Source organism: Pseudopodoces humilis, chromosome 2 (assembly GCF_049639895.1).
Source record: "Pseudopodoces humilis isolate 2021_Gansu_Grassland_sample_001 chromosome 2, ASM4963989v1, whole genome shotgun sequence".
NCBI classification, from domain to species: Eukaryota; Metazoa; Chordata; class Aves; order Passeriformes; family Paridae; genus Pseudopodoces; species Pseudopodoces humilis.
This window is the reverse complement of record NC_142201.1, coordinates 61,646,369-61,670,837: the sequence shown is the minus strand read 5'-3', so window position 1 is coordinate 61,670,837 and position 24,469 is coordinate 61,646,369. Positions and strand designations below refer to the sequence as shown.

Sequence of the window (24,469 nt, the reverse complement as noted above, 5' to 3'; positions counted from 1 at the left end):
TCTATGAAAGCTCTCCTCCACCGCCTCTGTTGCCCATCTTTCCTCCTGTATCTGGGTAAGTGCTTCCCTGTTGCATTCTTTCATGTTTGATGTAGGAAAATTAAACCAACAGGAAGTTAATCCTATGAAAAAAAGGATCTGTTTCCTTCTCAGAGGAGACTGAAGATGAGGGATTGGGAATGCCTTTGGTAGCAGTTTGGTGTCAGACTGATTTACCTGTGCAGAGGAAACCGCTCCCTAGCTACCTTTTCAGACTAAAATAATTTTTAAAGTTTGTCTTTGGATCCCTGCATGGGAATGTAACTGCTTAGCCTCAGCTTGTGAAAAGCACTGGCAACAGTGGGCATAAAAACAAAGTGTTGCAGTGACCTTGAAGGAGTTGACACCACATGAAGAGCTGCAGGATGCAGCCCAGTGCTCTGGGTGCCCGCATCCTGCCCTCACTGCCAGCAGTCACCTTACTCACAACACTCTGTGAGGATGCCACTTGCTTGAAGTCATTCTCTCACTTGACAGCCCATGAAATGTTAAGCAGAATACCTTGGTGGCTGGCCTGGAGTGGAAAATATAGAAATGTTAATGATTTCTGAGCAGCCTGAGCCAGTGCTGGGTCCTGTTTGCTTCTCTTCCTGCTTTTTAAGTCAGCTTCTGTTGAAATCATCAGTGATGCTTTACATTTCTTTAATGTGTAACCTCTTTGCCAGTGTTTGCAAGGGGACCTGGCAGGGGACCTGTGACTGTGTAGGGAATCACAGTGTCTGAACTCCTGCACACGTGGGGAGATGGAGTGCTGAGAGGTTCAGGCACAGACACTGAAGTGGTCAGGTGTGCAGTTTCCCTTTCAAGTCACTCAGTATTGTGAAATGAAATCAAGGGACTCCAGCAGCAAGGTAGTAACTCCTTACAGTGCCCTGTCCTGGAGAGGGTGAACAACAGAGGTGTCTCTACACGGCTAAACAGAAGACAGCCAGGGATCATACCCAGCCACCTGACCTCTGATCACCCTGGCTCAGTTTTGGTCACCCACAAAGAGGTCTCTCCCAGAGATTCTGTCCCAGAGATGCCTGACAGTGAGCAGCAGAGCTGGCCAGCAGCACAGCACACAGCCTCTGTCATGGAATTGTATGAGCCCAATATATATATATATAGGTTTGCAATTCTGCACCAACTACCTGCAGCACAAACTTCTGATTTTTGCTTTGAAATTTTCAGCAGTAAAGTAATAGAGGAAGGGATCGAGGCAGCTGTTCATGGCAGCGAGGCAGAGAGTGACCACCAGCGCCTTGTGCAGGCTGGCCTGGCTGCAGCTGCTGGACATCAGGTGGACAGTTCGCAGGATGTGATACGGCAGGAAACAGATGAGGGAGAGGATGAGAGTGATGACAATGGTTAACAGCGCCTTCCTGTGACAGATTGCCCTCTTGCTCGGCGGAGCCCTGGACTTAAGCAGCGTCCTGATGGCAAAGACATAGCAGAACACAATTGTGCAGAACGGCAGAACGAAGCCCACGACGAGGACAAAGCTGTTCATCATGAGGAGGCTGTGCGTGCTGGACGGGTGGAGGTCCAAGCATTTGACTGGGTTGCTGTAGCCAGCGACTCCCTTGTTTAATAGAGGGCTGGCAGCTGCCAGCACAAAGATCCATATGGCCACACAGGTTATCCTGGCATACTTCGTGTTGGTCACTTTTCTGTGTTTGAACGGGTGGACGATGGCTACAAAACGAACCACGCTGAGCACGGTGAGGAAGTAAATGCTGCAGTACATATTCATGTACAAGCTGTAAGTCATGATCCTGCAGAGGATATCACCAAATACCCAACGTGATCCCAAGAGGAAATATGAGACCCGAAAGGGCAAAGTGATCACAAACATGAGGTCTGAAATAGCCAAGTTCATCATGTAAATGTTTACTGAGGTCCTTTGTGAAGTCTGGAAGAAAACATAAACGGAGAGGCTGTTTCCAACAGCACCCAGGAAGAAGGTAAAGAGATATGTGATGGGATAAATTACTAGTTTGAAGCTGTCAATAGTACAGTTGGAGGAGCTGTTAGTGAAGCTGCCATCCGGTGCCACCTTGGAAATATTCATAGTCTGAGCCAGCGTCTCCATTTTTCTGCCAAAGTGGAAAGAAGTGGTGTGAGTGCTGGGCAGGGAGTTTGGCTATTTGGGACTATTTCACAGAGGGCAGAAATTGCAAGATGCAGACAACAGTAGGAAGTAAGGGTTCATTAATGAATAATTACTTGTGATGTCCCAGTGAATACACATCTCAAGACACAAAGCCCCAAGTAAGTTCTAATGAGTTTCAGTGTTACAGCAGCTGGTTGTTGTCTCAGCCTGTGAAAGTGCTGCCTTTTAGAGGTGCTATGTGTGTGTTTTAATGACAAGTCTGTGCAAAACAAGCCAACTTGCTGTCAGCCATTTTGTGGCAGGGAAGTTTTGAGTCCCCAGTCACCCACCATGGAAACATCAAAACCTGATCAGAAAAGAAATCACTGCCCACTGCTAGGCCTGCATTTCAAATTTGGATGGAAAGCCAAAAGAACTGAATTTGTCTTTTGGAGACAGGGAAATTTTTCTGGTATGTTTTTGGCAGTATTTCCAGAGCAATACCAGAGGATTTTGATACATGTAAAAAATAAGGACATTTTGACCTTAAACACTGTGCAAACACTCTGCAAACACAGCTCTTTTTTAAAGTCCCTCCTCCTTGCACTGTATTTCTTCTTTCTTGTTAGCTTCTGGTGGCTTTCTAGGTCTCTTTTTGTGGGGCCTTTGCTTCATATTTACACTTTCTTAACCTCTTTTGTGCTCAGCTGTTCTGCACCAGGCAGTTATCCACAAACACTGCAGCTTCCAGGGCAGCCCACATTTGCAGCCCTAATGAAAATGGCCTCTGAGAAAATGGGCTGTGCTCACAGAAAGAGGCGTTTTTCCTCCAGTGAGGCTATAATTCAATCAAATCAAAACCACTCACCACTAAAACACTCTAAATAATACTTTTTCCTCATTTGTGTCTGTTTCTTTTCTGAACTCTTGATTTCTCATCTCAGCTGTCCTTCAGCTAGTAGTATTTTCAAAGGAAGGTGTCAGTATTGTTTCTTGTTTGACAGTGGGAGCAATTCCCTCTTTGTATCTGCCAATATACTCTAAAAATGGGGCATGGAAATTTTATGTCTGAAAACCACAACTACATGGCATTTCCAGGCACATGGAAAAGAAACTTTTAATTTTTCCCCAGTGACAGCGATAATGTGCCCATGGTACACAATTGCATCCTATCTCTTATTCTGAACCTCTTTTTATCTGGCCCCACTGAGATGGGAAGCATGGGAAGCGCAACCCCAGGCTAGGCTCCCAAGGAGCATTTCATGGATATAAGCCCTGGACTGACTAAACACATGCTCCTAAAGTTAATCTCCTCCTTGTCTGAGATCCTTTTTCTTCACAGAGGAGACGGAAAAGATGTTCTTCTTAAAGGCAAATCTTTTGCAATCAAAGGACTTTTAATTGTTTTGGTTTTTTTTTTGGAACAACTGTCTGATATACATGTTTTCTATGATACATATTTTCTGTGATATACATGTGTGGGATCAAAGACCAGCTTTTCTCCAGATTGATTATGATCCCCCTATTTTGCAGGGAAACATTACAGCTTGAGGTACGGCAAAGGGAAGAGCCCTTCTGACTCTGTTTCCCTGTGATCCAAGTATCCTTGCCTTTAGAAACCCCAGAACACAAGAAAATGTTAGTGAAGGGATCTGCCACCCATTGAAGCTTTCTTGTTGTCTGTGAAAGCTGTGAGGTGGAGGAGTCAAATGAGGTTGAAGAACTTGGACTGTGGACAAATTCCAAGCCCTGCTCAGCACTACGAGTGATGGCTTGTGTCCAGTGCTATCTGATGAAGATGGGATTGGAGCAGTGAGGATGCAGTTGATGAAAATGGGTCAGATGATGAGTCCCTGCACCCCGGGGAGACCACTGCAAGCACAAGGGCTGAGGCACTTTGCTCAGGCTCTTCATAGGAGGGTATTTAGCTAACAACTACCTTTGAAGCTATTTTGTCCTCTAACTGCACAAATGCTCCTCAATTCTCTTTCCAGCTAGACTGAGACTAAAAGTAGAATAGTGCATGTGCAATTGAGAAAATTCAGTATCCTTGACCCTAGCAAGAAAATCAGTTCTCAAACTCCTCTCCAAGTTATTCAAACACAAATTTCAGGCTGTTATGGGATGTCCAAGAGGAAGAAGCTGGAGACCAGTCAACTGAAAGCTCTTAAAGCACCATGGTGCCTGCACTCAGTAATGACCCATGCAATTTTCATATGTAGACACTCCTGTTAACTCTGTCTTGACACACAGATCAGTATGGAAAGGAAGTTGAAGTGAAAGATACATTTTACATGGGACTACCTCAACTAGCCACAGAGGGTAACGGGAGAACTTTATCCTTCCTTGAATCCAAGAACTGTTACTAGTCAGCAAAGGCTAGGAGATGGTTCCTAGATATACAGAAAGAACGACCTATCCAAGGACAGGCAATAAACTTCATTTTCAGCAAAAGTGTCCAGACAGTCTCCTGGGTCAGGAATGAACAGGATGAGTTAAGGGTGAGAGACTGGACCTATAGGAATTTTCTGTGTCACTCAAAAGAAGGGAGATTTGCAATAAGATGTAACATCCCTCTGGAAATGAAAGGAGAGAGAAGGATAAAACTGAAGAGGGATTCTCTCTTCAGTGGTACTGCAAGACTCCTCTGATAAAGATTCTCTAACAGGAGATTTTTTTCCATATACAAGTTTCAGTGATGGAAGCTGTCAAATGGAAGCAGCTGACACATGTCCTGCGGCTCTGACAATCTCCCTGGCATGAGAAAGAGAAGATCAGCTGAGAAAGAAAAAGGGAGCCTTTTCTGAAATAATTGATGAGTAGATTAGATGTAGCATTTGGGTGGGTTTTTTATCTTTACTTCATCTCTGTGAAATCTTTAAAAAATATTTACAGCTTGATTAGCATGGATTTAGTAAATAAATATTTACATTTCATTGCAAATTACATTTATATTATAAATTATACATATTTATTATGAATATCTATTTTTCCTTTTATCTTAGGCTGGCTTGAATGAAATTTTAGGTAAGATGATAGCAGAAAGATATTCCTTGCCTCAAGTGAATTTTACACTGTTAACAAATGGATGGGTGGGCAAGACAGGTAGGGAGGCTGACAGAGCAAAAGTAAGAGGAAATTTGTTTAACTGAAGGAGATATTAAACTAATATAAATGCCCCAAACCTGTCATATTTTAAGCTCAGGATCCAACTGCCCACAAATCCAATGGACTGGCACATGCTATCTTGAATTTCAAAACCAAATCTTACTTGTAATTCTGCACTGGTCTCAAACCTGAAAATGAGACAGGGCACTCATCAGGCTCGGCATGAGACCAAAACCCTGGTGCAAAGGAAACCTCAGAGACCTGCAGGAGGAAGGATAATCAACAGGAGCCTGTGTTGCCACGCTACCAGCTTTATGGTAATGATAATGTAGGATGCTTGGGTGGAGGAGTGGCACTGTGCAGGAGGGACTACATATCTCACAACACTGTAAAAATATTGTGGCTAAAGAGAGGCACAACAGGGTTCTTGTAGGCAGACTCTAATAATAAAAATATAGTACTAGGAATGCACTACTGAACTCCTTACCATGATTATGACAGTTGCCAGAAAACATTAAGAGGGCATGGGAAGATGAAAGCAGGTAGTAATGGGAGGAGGTTTTGGGTGCCTTCAAAAGGATGCAATGCTGCAGCAGGACGAGATGTTATGCCCATATGCAACAACTTCCTGATTCCTAGAATAATTAGTCCTGCAAAAAAATCTGCAACACAAGAGGCCATTCTACCTTGGCATTGTACCTCTGCAAGATGCCATTTGATCTTTGGTGCTGCACAGGCCCTTGTTCAAGCAGGTTTTGGTGGAGGGAGCTCTGTACTGTTCATCACGGTAGAGCTGGGCTCAGCAGCATTGTGGGACAGAGAAGTAGTCCCAGAAGGAAGAAGCCTACAGAAATCTGGGGGCTGTTTTTGAAATCAAACGGAAAATTCAACAAGCCTACATTCCAAAAAGAAATAGGCATTTTAAGAAATATTGAGCCCAATGTCTATCAGTAAAATAGTTACCAAGACTACTATAAGGAAAAGATCTCCATTTGGAAAGCAGAACACTTGTCAAAATGGGGAGAACAGGAAAGCCTGTATCATGACAGACCAAATGTGGAGAAGAAATCAGGAGCATTAAAGAGAAAAGATTAGCAAAGAACTTCTGGGAAAATATGTTCTGGGTTGACAGTCAGCTTTTTAAACCTACTGAAAGATGAATAACCACTTGGGAACTGGCAGGGGAGTTGGGTGGCAAAAGATCTCTTAGGAACAAAATCATAGCAGGAAAACTCAGGGAATTCACTCTTCCCAACCAAAAATGCTGGGATATTTTCATGGCTGGTGCAGTAAAAAGACAGAGAAGCCAGCTCCACTCGACAGATGTGGGCAGGAAGTATTAAACCAAGTAGGTGAGTGAGAGTCCAATAAGTAATTGAGAACAGATGGCACTCATATCAGTATCCCAAAGGATCTCAACCATGAGACTGCTGGCCAAGGCACGTAACCCACCATTGCAATCAGGCACTGTGCCAGGGGACTGATGTGTCATCAGTGCAGCTCTCATTTACCAGAAAGGCTTGATAAGGCAGTTCAAGGCCATGAGCTGGTCATCAGTCCTGGGACCTACTGACCACTAGGACCAATTTTTTCCTCTGGGACATTTTGGGGGCATCTATAATGAAGAATGAAAGCACTGAGTTCATTGAAATGCCAGTCTGCTGAGAAAAAGTCATTATGTCTTCTGAAAAGGGAGATCCTGTTTGGTTTACCTGCTGAAGGGCTTTAACGAATGGATGAAGGGGACCCAGTGCTCATTTTATACATGTATACATATACATATACATATACATACATACATATATATATATATATATATATATATATATGGATGTACATAAAATGGCTGAGGGACATTTCCCCCTCTACTCCTCTCTGGTGAGACCCCACCTGATCACTGCATTCAGCTCTGAAACCCCGACATAAAAACATCATGGGCCTGCTGGAGATGGCCCAGAGCAGGACCATGAAGATGACCAGAGGGCTGGAGCACATCTGTGAAGACAGGCTGAGAGAGCTGGGGCTGTTCATCCTGGAGAAGACTCCAGAGAAACCTTAGGGTACCTTCCAGTACCTAAAGGGCCCTACAGGAGAGCTTGAGAGGGACTTCTTTTCAGTAGGGCATGTAGTGATGGGGCAAGGGGGAATGGAATCCCTGAAAGTGTTCAAGGCCAAGTTGGATGGGGCTTTAATCATCCTGGCCTAGTGAGAGGTGTGACCTCATACAGCATCTCAGCAGAGAATGGGATGGATTTCTGTGCCATGCCTGGACAGAAGGACACAGTCCTTTTGAAAATGTGTGGTGGAGGGCTGCTGCTGCTGCTGAAGGGCTAAATATGAAAACTCCACTGTGTGTAAAGGCATAAACAACCTCTCCATTTCCAGGTGGATGATCTGAGATCTGCTGCTCTGAAACACTGCATGAGGAATGACAAAACAACAACTTCATTTTAACAAGATGTTCTCCATATGCAACTTTAAATAGAGAAATCAGGCTGCTCTATCAAAATATACTACTTTGCTATGTAAAGTGATAGTATATAGAACCTCTAGTATGCCAGGAAAAAAAGATGATCTTTGCATCTATCGCAATAACCTTTTGTCTGAGGAGGACTCCATAAGCCCAAGTCTGTTGTTTATTACCCAAATAGGAAGGCAATTATAATATTGCTGCCATAGAGGAGATCACTTGCATTTGCCACTGCACTTCCAAGAAAAACAGAAGTTCTCATGTTTTTTAAAAGTTCCCACTGGCTTTCTTGCTAATATTCACTTTGTGTTTCAGGAGCAGCATTACCAAGAATAAATGAAAAAAAATGCAATATTTAGAATTAACACTAAATTCATCAAAACATGGCATATTATTAACCTTTCTAACTGCACAATAATGAAAAAAAACCCAAGAGTCTGACATTTAACACCTTTCATTTTTAAATTTTGCCATAAGCCAAATATATGTTTTTCATCTAGTTAAAAAACAAGGCTCACTTAATCAGATCCACAACCTCATTGTTATCTTTCATCTGGCAAACAATCCTAGTTACATAAATCTACCCTTTTTTTCTGCCAAAAACGTTTCTCAACACCAGCTTTGTCATAAAGAAGTGTGGTCAACTATCACTGTTTCTGGCAAATAATACCGTAACTGCAAATAATAAGAGAGAAAAGTAGGTTGTATTTTAATCACTGCAACCATTTTATCTACAGCAGAGAAAGCAGAGAAATCTTGTCTTACCTCAGCTCACGAGCCTTCTGGTGTGTTTGGTATTTCCTTCTTCTGCTTGCTGTTGCTCACAGACTTCAGGATTCTTAATGGAAAGGAAACCCACAAAAACTTGATGCAAAAACCAAGTGCTACTGATGCAGAAGCCAAAGAAAAACCATGAACAGGGTAAAGGGAAGTAAATCCTGACTAAAAGTTCTTACTAATTCTTGAAAGAGAAATGTTCTCAGCTCAAGGAGTGGTGCTAGCAATCACAGGGCAGTCTTTCATTATTTTCCCAATGAAAGAGGCTTTGCAGCTACATGGCATGCTGAGAAGCATTCTGAATTTCTGTGTTTGGGCCCACACATCTATATATGTGCTTTCATTAGTCAGAATTTCCCAAAATATTAGTGGGGATGCCCAAATAATCTTCACATGAATCATGAAAGATGTTCTTGGAATTAGGGAGATGATATTTGGTTTTGTTTACTTCCCAGAAAAACACATAAATAACAAAATTGTAAACAGGCTGCTGGGATTTGGTGCATAATCTCATTCAACTCATAATTCAAGGCTGAGTTAACAAGCTGAGTGACTAATTTTTTTCAAATTTTTACAGGAACAGATAAAGTTCTGTTAGGCCATGAGCAAATGGCTGTAGTGAATGCCTTACCCCCTCTTAAGTTTCTTAAGTTTCACCACTTCTTAGTGGAGCAATGCACTGATGGGTGCTCTGAGCCCACTGCTGTTGTGAAATAGGTTTCTATACCCACTATAGGTGTAAAAGCTTGATTATTTCTGTTCTTGCATGTGCTGTCAGCACATGCAGTTGGACCAGACATATCCAAGTGCTTTCTGGTTCCTGGGCTGTCCTTCATATCGGCAGTAGGTCAGGAGTCCACGCATGGCTGCTTAGCACACCAGATGGAGAGTCTCCAAAAAAACCCAACCTTCTTGCCACCCACATTTGTAGTTATCTACACCCTAAAGTGCTTTGGATAAAGATTGTAATCTCTGCTCTATTTACCAGTTGTACATGTCAACTTGAGAACAGCCAAAATAGTCCTTTGGGTCTGCTCCCCATGTGGTGTGGCAGCATGCAGTGGCTGTGCCAGCATGGAAAGACTTGTGTCACCAGAGCTCACAAATCCCTAGACCTGTAAACAGCTCTGTATGTCTTCTTTTTTAGCGTGGAGCTGAAAAAGGACATAGAAAACCAGCTTAGCTCAGAATTAGTCTAACTCTTTTGGTCTCCAAGGTGGGCACAAAAAGTGTTTTTTGACACTTGTCTGCATTTGAGTTGACAGAGCAAAGTCAACAAGCTTCCCAATAGAGATCCACATCAAGTGAATTTTCAGGGTGCAGCATGACAATGAATTAGGACCCTCTTGAAAACACTGTTTGCCAACTCTTTGGCACCTAAGCCCATGGATAAGTGTCTTCTGCCAGCTGTGGTTGTGCTGGCTGCTTTGGTTGCTGTCCCAGCTGTTTCCCTGTCTGCCAAGGTCTGCCAAGGTCTGCAGAGTGGCTCCTGGGTGCTCCCTAACCCCACACAGCCCTTCAGGCAGGTGCTGTAGACACCAGAGGCAGGATGTATCTTCTCACCCAGGCCACATGGACTAAAAAAGAATGGAAATGATCCCCTGAGCATCTTTGTGGACAGAGTCCTTTGGGAAAGAGACATGACATGCATCAGGGACTGGGGCCACTTCAGCCAGTGAGACCACTGCCAAAAGGCAGCTCTGGCCTCAGACTTCTCTTGGGCAATGCCCCTGTTACTCAGACTACATCTTATCTGCAACTGGCAGAGACTAATTTAGGCATTGCAGCAGCAGTCTGATGACATCCCCATCACAAGGCATGTGGCCATAATCACTTTGGGACTGATAGGCAGGCTGTTCTCAGATACAGAATCAGAGACTGAAACATGCAGAAAAGTTAAGACATTGATCACATTTTATTTTCCTGAGATATTTTGAGAACATCTTTTTCACCATGTGATATGAATATCTTCATTGCCTGGGTAATTTCCCACATTCACCTTCTTAAACACCCTGCTTTCTGGAGAGTACTGCTTCCTCCCTTTTATAAAGTAATTCTATGTTTTGCTTTTAGCCTGGCTTTGAATAAATGAGGTTGGCTGCCAACTCACCCTGCACCTGATGAGCTAGATCCGGAGTGACTGCTTGGAATTTTTTAGAAACATTCACTGTATGACTCAGCTTCCGAGGGGAGTTTATTACATTTCTTACTAATAAAAACTTCAGTAATTCTGGAGAAGACATCTCAGAATATCATGAGGAATCAAAGACTTTCATCACAAGATGCAGTGTGCATATCACATATTTAACAGTTAAGAGCCTAGACTATTTCTGAATTTTGAGTCCCTAAAATGCATAGATGTTTGAGGACACAGCATAGTGCAAACTAGCCCTCTGGGCTGCAGTCTTCATCCTGCCTCTGTCTCTGTTTCCTTTTTCATTTCTGGCTCCACAACAGCCCAGTTTCAGGACAGAAATGCATGAAGGGTTACTCATCCTATTTCTTCCCCTTGCTCATAAAACCACGTGCCCTCCAGTCCTGCACAGGGGTACTGCCCACAGGTGAGAGCCCCAAACGTGTGAAAAAGCCAGATTTTGGGTCTGAAATAAGTACTCCAGGCTAAGTAGAAACAAAAATTTAGATTCTCCTTCACCTTTTCAAAGTTTCCTATGAGCTAGTTTAGGAGTTTTATGGGCTGAGCACTATCTGCTGGGGGTGCCAGTAAAGAAACCTGTGTAGTACACCCCCCTATAGGACACCTTGGACATCCCAAATACACATCACACCATTATCATGTGCTCCACAGGCCAGGCCTCCCCCTCCAGCCACCCTAAAGCCAGGTGAGGTGCTGTCTCAGAATGGTCCATCCCTACCCCCTTCTTCTGGTGCATCCCTCCAGCACTGCAGTCTCACTGGGCACTTCTCAACTGATTCACACCTCAGCAGAGGTGCTGCGAGCACCTGAAACCCACGTGGCTCTTGCTGGATGCACACAGCCCAACAGAGTCCTGAAAGCTCATCAGCTCGCAGAGCACGAACACCCTTGCACAGAGGCTCCAGCGCCTGGGCTTCCTGCAGGCACAAGAAATGTGTGTGGGAGACACGGCAATCCCCAGCACCAGGAGAGCTGGGTGAGATACCAGGTCTCCCAGGCAACACAGGTGAAGGATCCTGCATATTTTTCCAGTTGCTCAGTCAATGTTTTGCTGTCTGGAGGCACAAACTTCTAGTGGCAGAGTTTCACTTTTTTTCATGCCAGAAGATGTTTGGTAAAAATGGATCTGTCAAAAAACCAGAAGGGATTACCTCCATTGAAGATTTTAGCACTGCATGACTTCAACACGGCAGCTTAGCCTACTAACACATATCTATTTCCAGAGACCAAAATTACAAGCCTACATTCATTTTCTGTGTAATCCAGAAAAAAACAGCATCCAATGTTAGTAGCTCATCTGCTGTCAGCCGTAAGGCTGGATGGATGGGAAGACGAAAGTGACAGCTGCGTGAAGAAGGGGGAAGAAGCAGGGGCAATTTTAAAAAGGAATTATGCAGAAAGGAAAAGCACAGATAGTTTTCAAGCTGTTTCTTTTCCAACATTAGTAATGACATCTTTTTTAATTGCCTGTAGTCCTTTCTTATTTGTTTGCAGTTCCTCATTAAAATACTGTTGCGAGTGGGGGAGCATTAATACACAGCTGAAATTGAAAAAGACATCTAATGCTGTCTTTAATTAAAAGAAACTGTTCTTTTTAAACTATGATGCCCTAAAACTGGTAATGTTTTTGCCAGCTCTTTCAAAGGTGGCTGTGGGCCTTGGGAAAAATTGATTGTGTGCAAAAGCTGATGGCAGCTGGGAGCATTAATGCTCTTCCCAGAGAGTAATTGATCCAACTCCTGATTCTGAAAAGACTGAACTGGGGCAGGACAAAACACCAAACACCTTCTAAGGTCTTCACCAAAACCCATTGAAATCACTGGAAAGAATTATGTCTTTTGGCTTAAAACCTAAGTAAGACAGACTAAGAAACTGTGACTGTAAAAAGAAAAAAAGAAAAAACCCAACTCTTTTTTTCTTTTTCATTCAGATAGCTAAAAACATTTCAGATCTAACATGTACAAGCTTGTCAGCATGTCAGGTATATTCTGTCTTCTCCATGTAATGTACCTCTCAAAACCTTTCTGCAGCCATCTCTCTACCCATCACCATGGTGCTGAAGTTGCTTTCTGCTTGTTTTATTATTTCTGGTTTATGTGTTAGACATTGCAGGATTGCACACTGGTGGGGAAATGAAAGTGCAGAATTTGATGGAATTGGCAATGAATCTAATTACCTCTGTCTTAAGATTTGGTCTGCCAAAGACTTGTTACTTGTATCTGTTGGCACAATTATGCATGCATGCACACAGTGCTGTATTTTGGTCTGCGTTTACCACATATTAAGTGTACTATGGAGCCTCAGCATTCTGCTGAACTCTCCTTCCTTGCAAATATAGAAACTTAAAGCAAAACAAGCTTCCTTTTTTCTATCTTTAGTGACGCTTTCACAATACCCCTGACCCAAGAGCTGGATAAAATCCAACCACAACATTCTAAAATTCAGAATGACCAGATGTAGGTGCTCTGCTTCTTATATCCAATGACTAAACACCACTGCAAGTCCTTCCACATAACCCACTACTACCAAGTCCACTTTCATATCAATGCACTCATTAATGATAGTCAGCAAAAACTTTATGAGAGACTACAATGTGCCTCTCTGCACAATGTGGGACAGACAATAAGTCCACCAGTCTTTTACTCTGAGGCTGATGGGTTCCACCAGGCAGAGGTTCCTCTCCCTGGGGCATGTGGGAAGTTCTTCTTTCAGGCATTGGCTGCTGCCAACACAAAGCAAGTTTAAATTTTTGTCCTCTGTCGGGATTTTAATGATGTTTCTTCAGATAAAACTCAGATGGGATTAGATCTCAGTAGACCCATTTTCTATTCTACTCACTTGGGGAAATGGTTTATTGTGTGCTGTTTGATGTTTTTTAAACTGTATTTTATAATGCCATATGAAGTTATCTATAGATGTGATTTTGAAAGAGATCATAACACGACCTTTTGTCCCTTTTTTTCACTCAGAATTTCAGGACAATATCCATGTGTCTGTGATGGGTCATAAATACATTGAAAAAAAAAAAGGTCATTTATAAATGAAGTTTCTAGCCTTGATAATTGCTAGGATTTCTTTTATAATTAGTTTGCAACTAATGTCCCCCCAGATAAAAATGAGAATTTATTTAAGCTCATCTTTGTCACAGGCTACGTGTTTTTGTGTTGTGATCTCTCACTCCTCATGGTAATGAGTCCACATTTTTTTTATCCTTCTTATCATCCTTTTTTTGAGACAGGGCATCTCCATCTTTCCAGGCTGTAATATCCTCTGTATCTTCTGAGTACTCCAACTTTGAAGAGACATAAATTTAAGATCCCAGATATCCAACCTTTGACTCCTTCAAGCTTTGTTTATTGAAGCTTACCAGGGTAAGTTCAGCAAGCTTCAGGTTTTGGTGATTGAATGATCAAAGTAGCAATAAGAGTCTGTGAAGAAGAAACTTAATTTGTGCTGGCTAAAAGTGGGCACTGCGTATGAATAATAAAACAACTAATTTAAAAGTAGTTGGGAAGGTTAGATAATTTCCAATATCAGCACCACTTTTTGTGGTTGGTTGTCATCAGGTGTCCTTGTTCACCAGCTCAAGTACTGTTGAGGACCAGTCTGGGCAGCTCTGAGCTGCCTGACATGGGCTGGCTACACAACTGGGTGATAGTCAGTCAATCTTGCATAGGGTTTTACAGTGATGACTAAACTACCTCATGTTTTGCTTTCAGAGTCCTCAGTGCGATGTGGAGAAGCTGGGCAGAGGCTGTCTGGACTTTTGCTAGAAGAAAACCCTAAAGAGAAATGCACAATTTTATTCAGTTTTGCTTGGCAGAGATGTTTCTTCCACTTTGTTGCTGTTGCTACAAGACCAGTGCTGTAATTCTCTGGAAAAACAGAGCATGCCACCAGAGAAGAATTAGCACAATGGTTTTAGTTTTACATAACTTTCTCAACAACCAGGGACTGATCATTTAGAAGAGAATAAACAAAATGAAGTAAGCTGATTGTTCAGCATGTTCCAACACCCGTCCATCTGCTTCCTTTTGTACTCCCAGTCCCTCAGCCACAACTTTTCTTATCAGCCACATTCAAAAATATGACTCATTTTTCACATAATAGACTGGGTGGAAAGTAGAGAAGCTTTTATATGTAATAAAGCTTTCTCTTGCTCAGGATCTCCTGCATTAGCTCATGTTCTATTTCTCATTAAAGAGGATGACACAATGTAAATGTATTCCTTTGAGCCCTAGTTAGCTGCAGCAGAACTCACTGTCCATGCCACAATTAGCTCTTCTTGGCTCTCCACAGGACCAGGTACATGAAGCTTTGGTATAGCTAATTCTAGGACGAGGAGGAGCCACAAGGGGACTAAGTGTTTGTACAGTTTATACACAGTCTTCTCCTCTCTACTGAGGCATCTTGTAAACCCAGACTTTCATGGCTGCAGAGCAGAAGCAACTCTGAAGTGTGAACATTGGCCAAAACATCTGCCCGCTCAGCTCCCTCAGGTTTTGAATCTGTGCTGTTACAGCATTAAAGCCCTATCCCCAGGCAGATGAAATGTTTTCATGGGAAAGGTCTGTGTAGTCTGCCCTGCTGGTGACACCTTCAGCTACTGTCCCTTTTCCATGGTGTCATGCTGTACTCTGCTGGCAACAAGGCTGATCCTGGATTCCCAGGTGAAGGCTGTGTTTGCCTGGCACATTTATCCCCGCTCTTGCTTTCCACGTGCTAGACTGCTTTAACAACATCTTGCCTGGCTGAGAGACAAGAGGCAAAACACACAGCAGGCTGTCAGTAGATTTCCAGTTCAGATGAAATGTCATGGCTTTTGTCACACAGATTTCCAGTGAGACCCTCATATGCTCAGACAACCACTGCTGCCGCAGGAATCTCACAAGCTCAACCAATTTCCCTAGGATCAGAGCATCATTTGCCAAGCAGAAAGGGGAGATATCCAGTAAAGCCAGGGGGCCCCTCCCAGAAGGGTGTGTGGCACTGTGCTGGGCTAAGGAAACCTCTTATAAGTGTAAATTACTTCTCTGACTGACAAACTGATGTTTTGCATTTCTCTGTGTTGGGCAATGTAATTTTTCTTGCTACAATCACAAGTACCCATCTGCAGGACAAGAGTGGAACTGAGGCCCATCACATCTGGTTGAGATGCTCAGACTTTGCTATGTTATTTTGTGACACCAAAGTTATTACAGAAAGACAAAGGCTTATGTAAAGAGGAAACAAGATGAAGTTAATATGCTTTGAAACCTAAGAAGCAACTTACCTTTTGTATCTGATAATGACTTGATATAACTACATGATGCAGGCTCTAAAAAACATCAGAGGAAAGCTCCAAAGAACAAGACCTTTACTATGTCTTTTGCACTTCATTTGCTCCTTCTACATTTTAATTTCCTAAGCATTGCCTAAGTGCATTCAGTAAGATAGTAAGTATAATTCCTATGAGCTAGCTAAATTACTTCTAGCAAATTTGTATCAGCACTTATATTGTATTAGCATCATTACATTATAATTTAAACCTTTCATTTCGCCACTAATCAAAGACAACTTTTGCAAATAAACCAAATCTTCTAATTTGCCTACAGTATCACATCTTATTTTCTTTTTTAATAATTAAGCATGGTCACTATAGCCTTTGTAGGTAATAGAGCAGTCTCTACGCATCAGCAACATTGCCTTTTGTCAAGCAAAATTCCTAGGTCTAATATCCTCTGCTTGCATCTCTGCAAAGCAGCATTATGTACAATATCCACCAGATATAACACTGGAAAATTCTGCTTCCCTTTGACAGGCAATACTGAAAACATCTGCTGGTGTAAGCAAATTGGCTGAGGAAACTGCATGCTCCCACTTTAGGAATGTTTTCTGTTCATTTTTCATCTCTCTAGTGCATAGATCCATCACTTGTATTGCTGATACATATTAGAACTGGAATTGTAACACTAAAGTGCTGGAATTATCCAAAAGACGATAGCACAATTTTGCTATGTCAAGAGTTTGCAAATGGGTGATAGAGGCTCTCTTCCATTTGAAATGGCAAACTGTAGTAAACCTAAAACAATTTAAAATATTTCAAAATGAAAAATTCCTTTGCTTCAGGACAAGAAATCTTAGCCACAGCTAGGAGTGTCATCAATAAAGATATCATCCAAATAATGTTTGGCTCTTTCTTGAGATACACTATACAATGTCTGTAGGTCATAGCCAGAGATACATAAATATTTTGCTTCCCTTTATGCAACTGTTCAATGGAAGGAAAAAAGAAATCAAATTAGTCATGAAGAGTTGGTCTATGTGTATGAACTAGCTCCTGGGTGACCATCAGGCCATGCTTGTGCTCACCAGCAGCAAGAGAGACTGTAGCAAGAAAGCAGGGACTGCCTTTGATAGTGCACAATAGTAGCCTTCTTTAAAACATTCAGAATGATGAGCTATACAATAAGAATTAGCCATTTGTGTGTGCCTGGGAAAAAGCTCTTTCTGGTGTCAGCGATGAAAATAAAAGAGAAGATATATCCAACATACTGCTGCCAGCCAGCTGTTAAAAAAACAAGCTTTATCCTGAAGACCAGGTTTTGGAAGATCAAACCTATGGATGTACACACACATTCTTCACATCATTGCAAGAGCAAGTCAAATGTCAAGAAAGACCACACAAAATCAGTCAAGATGCTCTCTTTGCCTGGCACCCTGATTGTAACAGGGACAAATCGAGGATGCCTGTGGAGCAGTTCAATAAAAAACATGTAGTGATGTTTTCCTAGAACACTCTTTCAGCTGTCTACAATTCTTGCTTAAAGATTTGCTGCAGGAGAGAAGTCTGGAGATTTAATAATCCTTGATGGGTTTTCATTCAATGAATGTCAGCCTTTGGCAACACAACATCTTGCACAGAAGAATTCCTTTGAATGAGTACATACCATGGAAAAAATTGCCACAGAATTAGATCATGTACATTAGAGCTACCTGCATGGAAATCACACTCTTTCATCTTTATTGAACCTGCTGACTGTCACCTTTCTTTGAGACTCTTTGCTTCTTCCACTGAGAAAAGAGAGGAAACAATTTTTCCTTCCTACATATGAAGAAAACCTTGTCTGGCTCAGAATGAGGATGTGTACCTAGAGCAGCGTCCAGTCTTCTGGGTGCGTGACAAAGAAGTACAGGAACAAGACAAACTTACATTATTCCCCTTAGTATTCTCCCACCTTGCAATTATTTTTAGCATCAACAATTTTGTTTGTTTATTCTGAACTATTTTTGACCCCTTGAGCCAGTACAGAAAATCATGGTGCATTTGAAAGAAAGCATGCATCTTTCTGGCATTTACATAGGTGAAAGATTTTCTTTGATTTCCAAACTTGCTGTGAGTACAGTCAATTTGTAATCACCCCTCCCAGACCTTTGATACAACTAGGGGTCATTTCTGGCAGGCTGGATGTCCCAACCTACATATTCATTCCATGTATGGAAGCCTGGTTGCTCACCTTTGTCATTTTTAACTGTAAACCTTATTGGAGTTAAAAAACACTGAGCAGGGGTCTTCAATGTTGCACAGAAAGTTAAAAAGTCTGTATTTACCCAGTGGTGCAGTAACTTGAGGTTTTTGTCTTCTCCTGAGCTCCTATGTCTTAATACAATGAGCTTTTGTGTTTGAGAGGCAGCGTGAGCTCAGAGCGCCCCATCTTCGGGATAATGGTAAAACTGACGAACACAGAGGCTCTGACGCTCTGATGCTCATTTTGCATCCGTCTCTGCTAAATTTCATGTGTCATTTAATTGCTCCGTTATTCATACTCACATGGTGCTTTTGCAGTTCTTCAAAGCCAATCCTCATCTTTGTTGTTTTACAGAATAGCAAAGTATTCTGCATATTGTCTTCAAATTTTATCTCCTCACTTTTTACTTTGTTTTCTGGATGGTTTTATTATGTGGAACAGCTAAGTCCCAGCAAAGGCTTCTGGAACACACTGGTAGCAACCTCTTTTTGCCCTAAAAAAAATATTTTCTTCTACCCTCCCTCCTGATTATTAATACAAGAACCTTCCCTTCTATGCACCAGCTGCTCAGTTGTTTGAAAGGTTTTCATTTAGATCCTTCAATATTATTTAGACATCATCAGATATGCTGAATCCAGACCTCCTTCATTTTCATAACTTTTCATTCAGAGGAACCCAATGTGATTTTTGTGACGCAATTTACCACTGTAAAATTTCTTCCTCACTAGAAAAAAGTTCTTCCTCACACTGTCTGTTTTGTGCACCTATCCACTAATTCTCTATGGTTCTTTAACAGCATTACTAGTAATTTGCCCAGTACACATGCCAGGTTTCCGAATTAGTGGCTTAGTTTTTCACATTAACTCTCTTGCATTCCTTTGGTAGTAAGACAGCTCTAAGTGCAACGTTATACATTACAGTGAGAAATGCACCACTTTCTGCCTGGAGCTTCTTGGGTGCACTTCGGACAAAAACCATCAAGTAATGGGGACTCATTAATGTTAATACTGTCTGCTTGTTCAAGACACTTTTAGTTAAAATTGAGATGTCCACTGATAGATTCTCTGTAAGAAGGGCTATCCAGACTCATTTTCAATGGATATGTCTAAAAAGTATGAATACCTTTTTTTTTTTCTGTCTTTGGCTTTTTCTTCCCTGCATGTTTCACGCTCCAATCATTGAGTTACTGAAACAAACCTTTGTCAGGCGTTCTGATGTGGTTTTAGGATTTATTAATTGATTTTAGTAAAGAATTCCCTGGATTTTTTGAATTTGGAAGGGGGATTTAGGAGGAATTTTTTGGCCTGCCTTGCTACAATTTTGCCCTTAATTACAGCAAACAGATCTTCACATTCATCCTATTTGGGCAGAACTTCAGCTGCTCAAAGGAAGTCTTCTTGTCTGTAAGAACATTCATTTCAATGGTGTCTATGTATGCTGCCTTCCTTCTGTGTTTTCTCAAATCTTTTGATCAACAGAAAGCATTTGCTTTTTTTCTCCACTGTGGAACTCTTACCTGGTACTAAAATCGTGTGCAGAGATTCAATGCCTTTGTAAACACCTAATAAGCAACCTCTCCTTCATATAGCTCCCCTTTGCAAAGTTTAAAAGCTGTAAGGCAGTTGTTGCTTCTTTGAGGTACTTGCTTCTTTTGATCCTGAAAATGCTGTAAATTCACCTGCATCAGGGTCACAAATGGCTCTTCCAAAGTAAGTCACTAAATGATTATTCCTTCATGAAGTCCCACGTAATCTACTCCAGCTGAGGCAGAGTGACTGGACTAGACAGTATCCAGAGATGCCTAAAACTGTTCTGTGATATTGTTAAGTAATATTATTTTATAAAAATAATATACCCAAAAATAATGTAATATGGTTCTATGATTTAACCATGATGTTGTTGGCTAAGAACAGCGCAATATATGAAACAAAGTTAAATATAGTACTGGTATAATAACAATTGTAATGAAAAGGGAGATTGCAAAAAATGAGAAAGTAATAAAAAATGTACAATACATTTACTTGCTGCCCAGGCAGTCCCTGTGCAGCCATCGGCCCCTACTATCTCCCCCCAGCTGGAATTGCATCTCTGCCTCTTCTTGGCCTTGCACAATGTGCCAGGAGCTTTTTGGACAGCACAGCCAGAGAGATCCTGATACTCAGCTTCCTGCTGAGCACAGGTCACAAGTACCAACACCTCTCTGGTATTTCCTAGAAGCTGGTTCAGATGCACTTTGAGGTTCACTTGGCAAGCAAGCCACTGCTATGAGCTCAGCTATTTATATGGGTGATGATCAAACTGGCCACTGCTACAGCTTTTCCTCCCTTCCATGAGTATCTCTGCCTCCAGAGGATTAACCTTATGGAAGCAGCTTAATTCTGATATATAAGACTTGGGGGAGGGAAGGGAGTGATGGCAGCTACTTGACTCTGATTAGTAAGGGAAATATAGCAATATCAGGGCACTCCTGGGAAAAATTAATCTTCTTGTGGTTTCCACTGTAAGGTAGAAATATTTCAGTATTAAGTTACTCCTGAAAGAGTTGTTTAAGGACTTAATAAAGGACTTAATTCCTCAAATTAAGGATCAGGGGATTAATTTTAGCCTGAAGAGTCTATGTCTGATGCAGGAGAATCTGTTTTTATAGAAGCCAGTAGGCCAGCTAGTAGGCTACAGTTGGGTCATACTGGAAATGAAATGCCTTCCTAGGTGACATTAAAACTCCATGGCAAAAAAAAAAAAAAAAGGAAAGGTTTTAAGATCGAAGATTTAACTGAAAGGCTGTAAGGGGGCTTCTGGAAACACAGGAAGAGCTAAAAGGAATCAAGGGGAAAGGGTGGGGTTTTGTTTTTTTGGGGTTTTCTTTTTGGGTTTTTTTTTTTTTTGGTTTTTGGGAGTTTTTTCGGTTTAGATTTTTTGTTTTGTTTTTGGGTTTTTTGGGTTTTTTGGGGTTTTTCTCATTTTAACAGCACAAGATTACTAACTCAGACATGTTTAGTACTTGTCAGACCATGACTGGAAGGTCTCGGAAGGTGGGCAGTGATATCTCCATCTCCCCCAGTGGCATCACCAATCAATTGCTAAAGACAGGCTGAAGAGCAAAGCACACAGATCAACACTATGACCTGAACTGACAGGGACAAGGAATTGCACTGTGGGAATTAGTTTGGTCTTAGCAATGGTGCCTGCTTACACTTGGAAAAGTATTAATAAAATGTGGACAGCAATAGAATGAGGTGGATTGTTGCTAACACAGCTATGAAGGAATACTGATATGGCAAATGCTTGCTTCTTTCCCAGGAAGTGGGCTGGTAAAGCTGGGTTTGATGGAATCCTGAATACTATTATTCAAAATAGTGCTGGGAGAGAATGAGGCCTTTGGTGTCCAGATTTATTCATTAGGAATGTGAGTCAGGTCCTCTGAAGATTGTCTTTGGTTTGAGCATCCGATTGCTGCATGGCTAAAATTCAGTCCCCCAGAAGGACAAGACCCAAGGTATGCATTTTGTTGAGAGTGACTTCTTAAATCAAGAAAAAAAGGAAAGAATAGTTTTGTTAACAGATTTCATCCATTTGTAGGAAGGATATCAGAGAAAGTCTGCAACAGATAGACAGGACTGGGTGCACCAGAGCAATACAGCGAGAAAAGAAATATCCTCAGTTTCTGAGGAAGGGGAAGACTGTCAACAGTGTCACCAGGGTACTGCATCCACTGAAAGCTGTCCCTGGGATCTCCTCAAATAGAGGTGAGGAGGTTCTGGCAGCAATTACCAATGACTCTGTGTATCTAAAATTTGAGACTAACAGTAAACACTGGTTGCATTTGCAGTAGAAAAAACGCTAGCCTTAGATTTATTTCTGGAAAACCCCCCACTGGGAAATCTCATAAATAGATATTCCTAAGAAGACCATGAGTCTATGAAACAGCTATTTTAAGACATGCAGGCTACAATTAGATCCGTGAAATGATACATGCCCAGAGATATTCTCAGATGTCAGAAATGTTCCCAGATAGCCTACAGTGCTAAATGGTTAAAACAATCTGGAACTGGAATGCCGGCCTGGGGTCTTCCGATTTCCATGTATGTTTTGAAAGTTACCAGGGTCATTACTATGGGTCATTTGGAAAACAGAGGTCATAAAAACTGAAGCAGTCACAGTTTTGCAATGTGCATGTAGGCCATTCAGTTCAGTGTTAGAGAATGGCTCAGCACACTTATTAGTATAGGCAGAGCCATGGGAATTGCAATAGGTCTGAGAAGTGAGCTGAAAAATAGGAATGACTAAAACCTATCCGAGCAGACTCGTCTGCTAATTCAGAGATTCGGGAAAAGAGCTGAGGCATAATCCAGTCGGGAAAGAGCAGATTTCTGAGTAAATAAAAACTGAGTTTATATGAAAACAGACAGATCTGAATTGAGGGAGAGGATCCTTGGCTGCAAAAACAATTTAGAGTGGCTCCCAAAGCAGGGAAAAGACATTGAAAAATGCACTAGCAATTGCCTACCATGCAAAGGCATCAACACTAATTGCAATGAACTGAGTGTTCCTACTTTTAATATAAATATCTTGTCCATGGAGTAGATTACAAGGAGATTTTACAAAACCACTGCCACTTGGCAGGCATGCATACTGATTCAGCAGTTACAGGGCTTGAAACATTTCCCATTAAAGGCAAAAGAGAGAAAAACCTATGTGCAGATGTCCAGGAGAAGAGAGACTTTGCCAGAGGAGCTGCTTTTTTGGGAGACATTACTAAATTGTTCCTCAAATCCATGATGATGAATGAATTAGCCAGTGAGCCCCTATTCCCCTTTACCTCAGTGCAACAAACCTGCAGAGAACACCAGGACTATGAAATGTTTTGATTCCACTGCAGCAGAGAAAACAATATTAGAATAATGATAGACAATGTTCCAGTTAATTTAAAGGGTGCCTGCTTTTACTTTGTTTCTGGTGGTGCATAAACACTTGTCTATTGGCATAGGGTGCTGCTTGAAGTCTGGGTAAAGAATTATTTGCCTGAGCCATGGCAATCCATAGAGCTGGGGTGAGCAAAGCCTTGCAGAAGTACGAGCAAAAATATGCACAAAGGAGAATGATGACTAGTCTTGCAACCCACCCATCTGTGTCTCTTCTGTCCAAAAGACCAGGTATTCTATTAATGCAACCTTCTTCAACTCCAGAGCAAGTCTCAAAGTAATGCTTTGATGTCTCATCTTTGTGACTGTACCTCTGACAGCTGATGCAGTGATACCTCACTAAGCAGGGTATGTGCACAAAATTTACTAGGTGCAGATGGCTTTCTTATATAAACTATTGTAAAACTCCCAAAATAAGCTGAAGGAGCAGCCTGAGTTATTTTAGAGTGCAGCTGACTGTGGAGCTGGACTACCTATGCTAAACTAAATCTTCGTCTACTGAAATTCACTTGGATATATTTTTGTTTTGAGACTGGTTGTTCTTGGCAACTTATTAGCAAAAGCAACAAAAAGCTTTCAGAAAATGGCTTAAGGACTTTGATCTAAGCAGTCAGCAAACTAAAGCTACACATGTCTAGTGCATGCATGGACAAATAGGAAAGGGTTTTTTTAACAGCAAAATTACTTACGTATGCAGTAAGAAAGTTTCCTTGGAGAGAATCAATATGCATTAATTTCTGATACACATTAAAATCATGGCTTCATCAGTGAGAAAATCATGACAATGAATAAAAGGCAAGGTTATTAATTTTGAAATAAGTTTGGGCTGTTGTCTCGTTATGATTGTATGCCAGAAGAAAGTCATGTTTAAGGCACTTTGTAGATCTTGCCTTTCCAGCCTACCTGTGGAAGGAACTTTTACTAAGCCACCGTCTTCATAAAGGTATAGAAAATAAGTCTAGATAATACCAAGGAACAGCTAAATTGTATCTATTTAGGGAAATATCTAGAAGAGATTTCACTTAGAGCTCTTCCTTCCCACACTCTGGTATATTGGTAACTGCACTGCCTACCCAAACTGTCCAGGAAGACGAAGATTGCAAATTACAGAAGTGTTACTTAAGGTACAGCAGCACTGATTCTCAAATACAGTATTTTCTCTTCAATTGTATGTGTTGCTGGTTACTAACTATGGGTAAATTATATGGCACCTAAAATAGGCCCTCCAGTACTGTTCTATTGCAAGTAATGGTTGTACTGTGCCCAGCACGTCAGCTCCCAAGCCAAGGCTTGAGGACAATGTCATAAAGTGCACCAAGTTCATTTTGTGCTTGATCTCTTTCCTTGCCAGCTACTAATGAAGAGTGATCGGCTTTGCTGGATTTATTCTGAGTGAGACATGATATGCCAAGAATG

The 24,469-nt window shown here is 41.6% G+C and overlaps 1 protein-coding gene across 1 annotated transcript; it reads right to left on the bottom strand.

Moving 5' to 3' along the window:
* Positions 1–1,168: 1,168 nt before the first annotated feature.
* CYSLTR2 (cysteinyl leukotriene receptor 2) lies at positions 1,169–2,113 on the bottom strand. The gene has a single exon (XM_005516780.2). It carries the CDS (start codon positions 2,111–2,113, stop codon positions 1,169–1,171), a length of 945 nt encoding a protein of 314 aa, XP_005516837.1.
* Between the last annotated feature and the right edge of the window lie 22,356 nt (positions 2,114–24,469).